Source organism: Haliotis rufescens, unplaced genomic scaffold (genome assembly GCF_023055435.1).
Source record: "Haliotis rufescens isolate VD_foot unplaced genomic scaffold, xgHalRufe1.0.p SCAF_95, whole genome shotgun sequence".
In the NCBI taxonomy this organism is placed as follows: domain Eukaryota; kingdom Metazoa; phylum Mollusca; class Gastropoda; order Lepetellida; family Haliotidae; genus Haliotis; species Haliotis rufescens.
The window spans coordinates 485,374-497,293 of NW_025964389.1; the positions used below are offsets into that span (position 1 = coordinate 485,374).

An 11,920-nucleotide genomic window follows, 5' to 3' on the forward strand; every position below is an offset into this window, starting at 1 on the left:
TATTGCTGAAGAAGGAATTTTGATGACAATGAAATTATTTACTCGTACACTTATTATATTTACTTTCGAAGTTTTATTTTAAATAAAACTTGGAAACCGATAATGAAAGATTCAGACACAGCTACTGTATTGATTTTTGCAAAGAAAAATATTTAGGGACGTCCAAATATCCAGTTGAGCGTAATATTCTGTAACATGTGTATAATTCACAATCTATAACATGTGAATAAGCAATATGTCACGTGACATAAAGCAGACAGGGGTTTATTGGTAAGAACTTCTTCATTTACTGTTAGAGTGACGTTTCGGTACAGATCCCTTTCCCCGTTGTTAAGCAAGACTAAATAATGAATATGATACAGAATTAATGCAAACAAATGTTCGTCGAAACAGTAAATGTGAAATTGTTCCGAATATATGTGGAACTTCAGTTGTGTGCATAAAATGAACTTGCTGTGAACAACTTTAATTTTTTTGTCGAATATTAATGTGATTATAATCTTTGCTGATTTTCGGTCTCTTGTTTCAACAAACATCTGAGCTAAACGCCACATCATTCATGTGACCGCTGAATAAACCATCATCACGCATGAACGGATGTGTGACTTCTTTCAGCCGCTTTATGACGGTGGAGTAATTAACACGTCAACAGAGGTTACTATAAAATCATAGCATGAATACTAGTCGTACGCCATATAGCACCTATAGCGCCGTCTGTCGGACGTTCAGACAACTTTTCTAAGTTTGGAGTGAAATTGATACCGCAATACAGATAAACATGTCTACGATAAACAAAGTGGACATGTCACTTGGTATGTATGGAATCTTAAATGTTGTGTTTGGTTGATATAATAAGCAAATTCGAAATACAACCGTTCTTAGGACAGTTGATGTCTGAAATATTCTCAATTCGTGACATGGCCAAGTGCCCAACTCAAACTCGCTTTTTTACTTCTGCCAGTTCTGGCTTCAAAGTTTGACATTGTTTTCGCCCCCCTCACCACCACATTGATAGAAAATGTAAGCAAATTAAGTATATGTAAGTAAATTGATCATGTGTTTACAGTGTATATTAATTTCATAAATGCAACTGAGGTGATATTTTTAGTCTGGCCAGTTAAACTCTATTCCGTGACGTTGTCTGAACATAGCAGGCAGGCATTTTATGTTCGTTTATTTCTCACAGAATGACAGTTTAACCGTAAACTTAGCATTTTAAAAGTGTTTGCAATCGGTGGATCTGTATATCATAGGGACATCTTGTTTTGATAACTGGTGATTTCGACAACGTCACCAATTTTTAAGTCAGTGCTCAGTCTCAATAGAGCAACATGTTGTTAGGATCAATATGTGAAAATCGTTAGACAAGAATGCCCCCGACAGTCATTCAGACATAGCTGTTGCCGTTCTCAATAGGTGTACCTGGTGAAGGAACATTTGGTAGGGGTGAACAGCCTGTGTCCACACTAAGACAGGTGGCCGTGTCAAAAGCAAGGGGACATTTGGCTGACATTGATTTTTAAGAGACATGGACTAGACTTACCATTCACCTTGAATACCACATAATTCATTATGTTTGAAATCTGAATGACATGTGGCAACAGTTGGTAACATACAGTGACATATTTAAGAATATATGTATCTGGATCTGCTCAAAGGCACATATTTGGTCCCAAGACTAGAGACATGGCAGTACAAATTCCCAAATTGGAATAACAAATTTCACAATTCATGTTATAGTTATAACCATTGATAACTGTCCAATATTGTAGCTTTGTGGAGGTGACTTGGGTATGTCACATATAACGGGATCTATACAGATGATCAAAAGGCTTTCACTACTTCATGGAATGCAATGTTAAAATACATCCTAATTTGACAAAATGAGAATTTTCATAAAACTCCCAAGTTTGAAAAAAAGGAATTGCCTACCAAGGGCACATAGTTTGGAATCCTGGAGAAATTCTGATGTACAACTGTTTTCACCATTTTGATAGCCATGCCTCAATAAGTACCCTAACTGTCGCCCAGAATACCTTTAAGATAAGAATTGATACTTTTTACTTTGTGTGCGATTGTGATGGATACTTGTATTAAGAAGTCAATACATCACTATCCACCAATGCGTCAGTGTATCGTCCCACTACTGATGACTTCGAGACCAAACTGTAGGTAATTGTTACAAGCACCTGTGATTGACACTGAACCTTATGTGACTGTCCGTAGTGTGTTGTGTATAATCCAGTTTTGTTTTTAAAAAATCTGGCTGGGTAGACATGGTAGAAGGGGTATATACATGATATAACTGCCATGTAAATATTATTAAAACAGTTTTTTGATCCATCAATGTGTCAATTAATTAATATACTACCGCCAAATCTCTCACAACATATTTAACTTGCTGTTTATCATGTTGTTGGTTTTAATAAGCATTCCAATTTGTCAATTTTCTAAGCACCCAGGATGCTTATGAAGGTGAATACGGTATAGAAATAATTGTGTTGTCAATCATATATATACTCGGCAATCAATAATCATTTATTTGGCCCAGCTGTCTAAGGCACAGCAAAGTCTGTGCGGAGTTACGTCCCTTGGGTACGCCAGAAACCTATGTTTGCCTCAGTTACATTTTATGGGTTTGTCAGCACCCTACCTGTGCCTGTGGGTTTCATCAAAGTGGTAAATGTCTAAGACCTGCATCACTTCAGCGTTCCTCAAACATTCAAGCTGCAGTTATTCCCAGTGGTTGGGGCACGGATGGCCCAGTCGTCTAATGCGCCGCGATACGCTGTGCAGATTTGCGTCCCTTAGGCACACCAGAAACCTATGATTGTGGATTCGAATCCTGATTGTTTCTAGGTTTGTCAGCACCATAATCGTGCACGTGGGTTTCACCGAAGTGGTAAATGTCTGAGACCTGCAGCACTTCAGGCTTTCCTCCCACATTAAGCTGACACACCGTAATATAACTGGAATACTGTTAAAAGCGGCGTTAAACCCAACTCACGCACCCACTATTCCCAGTCATGATATTAGCACTTAGGTTCACTAGCTGCTTAATGTCTTCAACAGTGTTTATATTGCAAGGATGGATCTGGACCTGCTCAGAGGCCAGTATTCAGCCCCGAATCTGAAACAAATGTCAGTAAAGATACCCAAATGTATGCTCAGAGAAGTGCAGAGTTAAAAAGCAATGTAACAATACCTCTGAAATAAAGAAAACGAACAGCAATTTTTCATCTTGCCTTGCAAGGACACTTAGTTTACAGTGAGTGAGTATGGTTTTACACCGCTTTTAGCTATATCGCAGCGGGGGACACCAGAACTTAGTTTAGAATGGTAGGTAAGTTCCTGACTTGAAATGGTTTTTTTTCTGTTCCAGATGACATCATTAAACTCAACAAGAAGCAGAGTCGCGGTGGTCGAGGTCGAGGTCGAGGCAGCCTGGGTCGGGGGGCCAACAGAGGACGAGGAGGGGGAGGAGTCAACAAGGTGAAGCAGTTCCGCACTAATCTACAGAGAGGAGGAACGAGAGGGCGTGGTGGACGTGGCCGGCTGCGGAGACTGTCAGGAATTAGTCCCCTCAATAGATCACAGGTAGTTTTGATGGTTTTGCTGTTTCCAAGTATTCATGGTTTGAATTTGTCCCCAGCATCCTATGCTGCTTGTAAGAGGCGAGCAGATGGATCGGATGGATGGGATGGTCATGCTGGGTGACCTGCTTGATTGTTTGTCATGGTTCCTTGTGGTGTGGATCGTTGTTCATGATATCAATCACTGGATTGTCTATCTCAAAATTGATTATTTAAATGCTGCCTTCATATATGAAAAGGCAACGTTAAGCCTAGGGTTGGGACGATACACCAACTGTGTGATCTGTTACAAATCACAATATCCTGCTCACAATCGATACGTATCACGATACTTGCATGTGCTCTTATCAGGTGTGCGTATGCCATCTTTTTCATAGACAGGATGGCAAAATACCTGGCACACTAACGATTTACTGTTGGCAGTGTCAAGTATGGCGCAATGGATTAATATGTATGTTTTCACTTCTCATATTCACTTGTAATTAGTTTATTAAAGAATACATTCAAGGTTAGAATCGATACTTTTTACTTAGTGTGCGATTGTGATCGATACTTGTATTGAGGGGTGTATCGTCCCACTACTAGTTAAGCCACACGAAAAATAAACAATAACCCTTTTGAGTAAACAGTGATGCACTGCCCTCTGGTGGATTGTGTGTCGTCCTACATCAATGATGTGGATTGTTGCTCATGCTCATGATTGTAGCTGGAATATTGTTGACTGGAGCATTAATCAACTGTCACTCATAACCAGTGTCTGTGCATCTCTTCTGAATATCCTTGTGCACTGCTCACTGACCATCATTGAAATAGTTGACATACATTTCTTAGTAACAACGACCCATGCAGATCGTGGGTAGAATAGGTCTTCAGTAACCTATGCTTGCCATAACAGGCGACTATGCTTGCCATAACAGGCGACTATGCTTGTCATAAGAGGCGACCAACGGGATCAGGTGGTCAAGCTCGCTGACTAGGTTGATGCATGTCATCGCATCCCAATTGCGTAGATCGATGCTCATGGCGTCAGTTACTGGATTTACAGACCACAGTTGTATTGCTGGAATACTGCTGAGTGTGGCGTTTAACAAACAATCTTAGCAACAGCAGTCTCAGAGTCCTGTTCCTCAAAGTGACCTTAGCACTATGACTTTCCATGTCAAAGTATGGGATTTATGATCATCTTAGTGCTAAGCTCAGTTTGTGGAATGGAGACCTGATTCCCTTATCAGTTTTTCAAAGGTGACAGCTTACTCATATATTTTGCCTTATATCACATCTTTCACGGAATTTCAGGAGCAAAGTTTAAAGAATTCATTAAGCCCCAAGTCGAGTAGAGGGGGCAAGTTCAATCAAGGTCAAGGTCAAGGTCGGCAGCAGCAACAACAGTCTTACAAGCAGCAGAGGCTAAAGGCTGTCTTAGCCCTGAAGAAAGCAAAGAACCAACTCGCTCGAATAGACGCACAGGCAGCCAATAGACAGAATCTCATCAATCAGCGACGTGGTCTTCAGGTAAACATTGGTTTGACAAATATGCTGGTTAACTGGTCAGATGCTTGTGAAGGTTGGTCCCGTCTAGTCAGCACTTTACATATCTCACCCATCTGGAACTCCTGTGTATGTTGTGTTTGTGACTAGGTGGATTGGAAGGTCAGCCTTGATGACTTGGTTGATGGCGTGTCATCGGTGTCTGAAATAATTGCTTGCCCGCCTGCCTGTGGCTGGTAACTTTTCTGTTGGGCTGCAGGAAATTTTCTTCCACCTGCTCGACATTCTGGCAGCTCATTTTTAGTCTAATTACATGTTCAGTTTTGTAGATGGTCGAGTATTTGTTTGCCTTATTTCAGCCGAATCAAGATGCAATTTGTCTCTTATTTTGCACGATTTTTCAATATCTATATTGTCTGAATGTGGAGGGGCAACTTTGAAGATGGGCAGGCAACATTCTTGGGTCACCTGATGGACTGTCTTGTAGAGTTTTGAAATTATTTTAAACACTGCGTTAAATGTAGTGGTCTAAAAAAAAGTGGGGGTCACAGAGAAATGTCACAAAATGAATACAGAACCCCAGTGACTTAAGTTAAGATGGTCATGCTCCGAGGCTGTTAGTTAAATATATATGCTACTCCACTTTGGATGAGGATTTCTTTTTATTTCTGTGATACGCAGATGATTTTCTTAATGTGTCAAGGGTATATTTGAATAGGATGACATGTCTGAAGTCCTGTGAAGATTCAGGGTTTGAATTGGTCTTGTCATAATAGGTGACTAACACATGTAACAGGGTCGGGTGGTCAGGCTCGCTGACTTGGTTGATGCATGTCATCGTATCACAGCGGAGATCAATGCTCATGATGTCAATCACTGGATTGTCTGGTCCAGACTCGATTATTTACAGACTGCCGTCATAGAGCTGGAATATTGCTGAGTGCGGCGTTAAACAATGTCTGATTATCCTTATCAAATGTTGAGTAGTACATATTTGGTGATCCCAGTGGCTGCTCTCGGTATTTTGTTTGTGTCAGTTTCAAATGTTTATGTATATAGGAATTAGGATAGAGGATTTTGTGTCCATTATATCTATGGTTGTATGTCTCTCTGAAGACTTTCCGTGTCCACAGTCCAATGCTGTGGTAATATTTGCATCAATATTCACAATTCATGTCTCTTTCAGACATCATCATCACAACAGCAATACCAAAATACAAATAGGGGCAGGGGTCGTGGAAGGGGTCGAGGTCGAGGTGGGCGGGGCCGTCTCAACCGACAGAACTACAATCCAGGGAGTGGTAACAGAGCACAGAACCAGGTGGATGTTGCATCGTATGGGTTCACCAATCAGACCGTGAGTCGAGGGGGAGGTCGAGGCCGTGGCCGACTACGCCGTCTTGGCAACACCTACAGCAGCAACTTGTCCCTCAACTCCTCCATGTCCAGTGGCAGTGTGCAGAGGAAGAAGAGGCAGTAAGTAGCGGCCATTGCAGGGACAATTGGCAGGGATTGATTAAGACTTTCTGATGTCCAAGTCTGCTGCAAGTGCCGGTAAACTTGCCAAATGGGAAGAAGGAACTTACCTCTTTATGTTAATGTAGTGACTACTAATGTGATGGCTTGGTCAAGATGACTTGTATTGCACTGATAAAAGTGACAATTATTACAGACAAAATCCCGCTTCATGCATTATGCAATGGAGTAGAGTTTAGGTAAAGGTGATGCTGCATTGGATCAGTAAATATAAGATAGCTACGCTATAAATCGCAAAGAACAATGAAGAACGAAGCATGGTTTATTTCAGGATAAACCATTGTTCTATCGTGACGTCGTGTCTGGAGATTTGTCATAAATTGGATGACATTATTTTAGAGGGAAGTGTCTAGAGTGAGATGTTCCCCATAGATGTAGCTGGACAACTCAGATGAACGCAATGACCGAATGATCGCACCCAAAATTGGGAGACAATCAAATGGTATTGAGAGAAAATGTGCAGATAATCAACGTGAAATTTGTTAGAATACGTAACTTAACCCCCCGGTACATAAAATGGAGTTGTCAGACTGCAAATACGCTGCTTATCTGGAGTTCTAGTGTCAGTTGAAGGTGTTGTACCTGGATCCGCCACAACGTGCATTTAGTATTGGCATGTGCATGTTGGTAGGTAAATGAGAACTGAAGCGTGACATTCTTTCCTAAGCTTGATTAATTGATTAATTTTCAGATGGCGCAGTCGTCCTATCCAAGCTCCTTCATCACAGAATGATGGAATATTGACAATCTCCGTACCAAATCCTAGGTAGGTTTGACTATGGGTCAGTATGGGTCATCAACTGGACATCAACCAGAACACTATGTCTGAAGGTAACACTAACAGACTTATGCTTTGGCAGTCTACATGAAATTAACCTTTATCTGCAAGTGATTAGTGAACAATTGTTTCTGAAAACTCGAAAAGCATTTGTGTCACCATTTCCTTATCATCTTGACTGTGGCTGTATGTTCTCTACATGAGCCTTGCTCTGAACTCCGGGTCTGTGATGTAGCCTTGCGATTATAGTGTTCTATGGTCAGGATACTTCTAACATAAGACAATTGATTTCTATGCCTGAGTTTTCCAGGCCCAGCCTGAATTGCAGACTGCTTTATATAGCTGGACTACTGCCCACACAACACATGCAAGTCATAATGGGTGACTAAATGGATCGGTTTTGTGGAGATGGAGGCTCATAAAATCAATAACTGGATTGTCTGGTCCAGACTTGCACCATCATCATGTCACTGCAAGAGTATGGCGTCAACAAAACAAATACAACTTTCTTGCTCTTGTCAGAAATGCTCAGAACATATCCTTTCATTTCTTTTTGTGATGAGACTTCCTCCGTGGTGTAGTGGTAGAGCATCCGCCCTGGAGAGAGGAAGGTCTGGGTTGCAATTCCTGGCTGGTCGTACTAAAAGACATTAGAAGATGGTACTTGTTGTTACCTTGTCTGGCGCTCGGCATTAAGGGGGCTAAAACAAGGACTGGTCGACACGGAGTCAGTATACTGTGTCTGAGTGGGGTATTCATGTTAAACTGCGGCATGGTATCTCAGTGAGCTAGCACTATAAATCGGCATCAGTCCGGACTAGTACAAGCAGCCACACACACATGCACTATAAGTGTGTGCTGAATAAGTGCAATAATCTTGGGCGTGATGTTAAACTCCATTTCACCTCACCTCACCTTTTTGTGATGAGTGTCAGAGTGGCCAGTGTTGAGATGTTTCTACTGAAGTTTTATGAATATTTCGTCTCTTCTCTAACCAGTCTCACTTTGCCTTCCAGCTACCAGTCTACACCACAACAAGAATCGGTAAGCCACATGGATCATGATATATATGCCTACAAGACATTTTCAAGTTTGTGTAACATTAAAGTAAGATTATGCTCAATGTTGTGCCTATTTTCTGCCAAGGTCCAGTTGTAATAAATACCTATAAAAAAATCTGTCATCTGATGTCACTGATTTCACCGATTTCACGAGTGATTTGTTGACCTACATTTAGGGAAATGGGAAATGATGTTGACAGTAACCATGGTTACCAACTCTTTCACTTTTGGCTTTACAGTCCAAGAAGTATAACTACAACAAGAGGCTCTTCGCTCAGTCAGGGGTAAGTTATGTGTGTTTACACGTGTACTTGACTGCCGCCGTGGACAAGTGCATAGAGCTTCTGTTCAGAGAGTGAGGGGGCACGGGTGGCCCAGTCGTCTAAGGAGCCGCGATTTGCAAGTTTCAAGTCAATTGCCCATTGACATTTTAAGGCTGTGCAGAGTTGTGTCCCTTGGGCACGCCAGAAACCTATGATTGTGGGTTCGAATCCTGGTTCGCCCCAATTATGTTTCTATGTGTGTCAGCACCATACCCGTTGATTTCACCGAAGTGGTAAACGTCGGAGACCTGTATCACTTCGGGCACATTAAGCCGACACGCCGTGATATATAACTGGAATACTGTTAAAAGCGATGTTAAACCCAACACACTCACTCACTCATTCAAAGAGTGAATGGTCAGTGGTTCAATCCCCGTCCATCATACCAAAAGACGTTAAAGATTACTTATTTTACCTTATCCTGACTCTCACTAATTACTTTAGCATATGAGTCAGGATAAGTATAAATGATATTTTTTCTCTAGAGAATACATGTTGTTACCCGGCCTGGTGCTCGGCATTAAGGGGATGAAACAAGGACAGGTCTGCTTGGACTCAATGTGTCAATGTGTCTGAGTGGCAATCTGTGTTAAATTGTGACATGCTATCTTGGTGAGCTGGCACTATCACCTTCACCCCTCTTCACCATTGTTCAAAGTAATAGAAAAATGTTTTAATTTGTCATATTTGTAAAGGCCTATTAAACATTTCTGAATAGAACAACTAAGTATTTCTGTAAAGGAAAAGATGAAACGTTCTGATGAATTTCTTGAGTTTGAAGTTTTCTTTCTGATAATTTTAGAGGTATTAGCATGATTAGATGATCACAATGACTGCTTTGTATAAACAGGGAGGACACCAAGCTTTTTTACCTGTGAAGATTTCTGTAGGCTTTTAATATTAATATTTGTAAAGAAAACAAGGACTTCATCCAAATTTGCCTCCATCCTGATGTCCTACAAATCGGTTTGCAGAGTTACGTCCCTTGGTTGACATGTTATAATTATTTGTCTGATGATAATGTATGTGATTCTATTCACCAACTGAATACCCAATCCATGTCGCTCACTCGTCTAATAATGAATGATGTTTAATCTTTGATTCAGACCAATGCCCCTTTGAGTGAGAGGTTCCAGGATGGCTCTGGATCTTCCAGGGATGGCTCCAGACAGGTGTTCTTGTGATCCGGCAGTCGGCATTCCTCAGATGAAGGAGCTCAGGCCAAAGATGTCTACCAACAGAGCTGGTGTTTCAAGGTCAAGGCAGTTTGCAAGGTCAAGGCCATTATGAATGACGTGTGAAGCCTACAAGCATCAGTTTCTATGGTTACGGGATCACCTGATGTTCCCATGTTTTAGGAGAATGTGATACTAACGTTCATCTGATATTTCTGGGAAAGAAAATAATTTTATTCATTATGAAACATTATGGTGCTAAACTGTGAACAACATTTCCAACTTTGGCCGTTGTGTAATCTTTGTATCACTTCAAGTACCAGGAATTTTAACGCAGGGATATGAGTGATATACAGTAGGCATGCTGCATAGTGTTTGTCCTGAAGTGTTTGTTGAGAAAAGTGATGATTTTAGCATTTATGAAACTGGTTATGTTTCAAGCCATATCAGCAACTCAATCTCACTAAAATCAAATCTTTACGCCGACACGATAGCTCTCATTGTGAAGATCTCACAAAGTCATATCTCCACAAAACGTCACATAAGGGAAACTGTGACTGAACTTTGACCAGCCAGTCTAAATGAAGGATCTGTGGGTTCTTGAGCCAATCAGATGTCAGCTTTCTAAAATTATTCGTCTTTATTTCTTTACCCCTTGATTCGGATATTTCCATTTTAACCAAAGGAAACCCCAGAGAACACAAATATACCTTCAGATCCAGCGTGGTGCAGATACCACGGTGCTTAGAAATGGACTTATAAAATTTCAATAAGATAACAGTGAAGCCTTTTTTACTTCATTCTTAACTGCCTGTTCATGTTCCTTTATGAGAGAAATCTGAAATGCTGCTGTGCATGCTTTGCTTGCCAGTACCAAGAATTTAAAAGCCTCAGCACTGCTTGGCTGATAGGAAGCTCTCCTGTCTCATCCGGCTATGGAGACTGATAGCTTCACAATGAGAGGTATTGTATTGGAGTAAAAGAAATGATCTGTGACTTAGTGTTGACAGTTTTAGGAGAAGAATACTTTTAGAAGATATTTATTTTGCCTTATTTGTGAAATGTCACATCCTTTCAAGGCTTTCCTTGTTTAAAGATTTGATACAATGTATTCATGTATAAATCATGTGGTAGATTAAAGCTTAATCTCACCAGTGTTTATTTTTGAAGGATTTTTTCTTAATCATGGTTAAAAGAGAGGAAACAGGTGACCTTTTACTGTCTTTAGTCGACTCTGTGTGTAGTTTCTTAAACATGTTTATGCATTGGTTTTATTGAAGTTGATGAATTGGTATTCAACATTTTATGTACTTCACTGTTATGTAGGTTGTCAATATCAACCAGATTTTGAAGATAGCAGGATTCTGATTGGTCCTTCACAAGTATCAAATGAGAATATCATAGCTATGACGTCTCTGGTCATTCACCGTGTTAACATGTACTACAAAGAAAGTTAAGGACCACCGATACTTTCATATTATTATGGTTAATATGTCATGCCATGACAGATTAACGTTTAGTAATAAGAAAGAATCGGGTGGTTCTTTACTTTTTTGAGTAGTATTTTCCAAGTTGTTTTGTTGACATTTTAATGCTTGATATGATGTGTCTCTGTTATTCTGCACTTTTAACCCAAGATTGACAAAAGAAAGTCAGCAGACTGAAGCCATGTTGACAGTGTTAGTTCTGATAGTGGCAAGACCCCACCTTAAAATAATCATTATTCATCAATACGATCTAAGATGATGACGTTTTTCATAATGTTGGCAATGTGACTTCCCAGATATTTGAAATTGGTAAACCCAGAAGTTTGACTGGGAACAGTAGTGTTTGGATCCCATTGTATTACTGTGCTGAATGGAATATTAAAAATTAATTATTTGAAGCTTAGCATAGATGAAGGAAGCTTTTTAACAATGGAGAAATAGTCTCAATAATATGGATGTATCCTGAACGTTTCATTTTC

General features: G+C 40.3%; 1 protein-coding gene across 1 annotated transcript; it reads left to right on the forward strand.

The window, feature by feature from the left end:
* The first annotated feature begins 705 nt into the window (after positions 1-705).
* Positions 706-11,920, forward strand: LOC124112658 (THO complex subunit 4-like). The gene is made up of 8 exons (XM_046472791.2): positions 706-812; positions 3,383-3,597; positions 4,890-5,105; positions 6,268-6,557; positions 7,309-7,383; positions 8,412-8,439; positions 8,696-8,740; positions 9,886-11,920. The coding sequence occupies exons 1-8, from the start codon at positions 779-781 to the stop codon at positions 9,961-9,963; spliced, it is 981 nt and encodes a 326-aa protein (XP_046328747.2). The 5' UTR covers positions 706-778; the 3' UTR covers positions 9,964-11,920.

Coding starts and splice junctions, on each gene's coding strand:
- LOC124112658 (XM_046472791.2), top strand. CDS start 779: ATGTCTACGATAAACAAAGTGGACATGTCACTTG. Junction 7,384..8,411: donor ATCTCCGTACCAAATCCTAG/GTAGGTTTGACT, acceptor TTTGCCTTCCAG/CTACCAGTCTACACCACAAC. Junction 8,440..8,695: donor CTACACCACAACAAGAATCG/GTAAGCCACATG, acceptor TTGGCTTTACAG/TCCAAGAAGTATAACTACAA.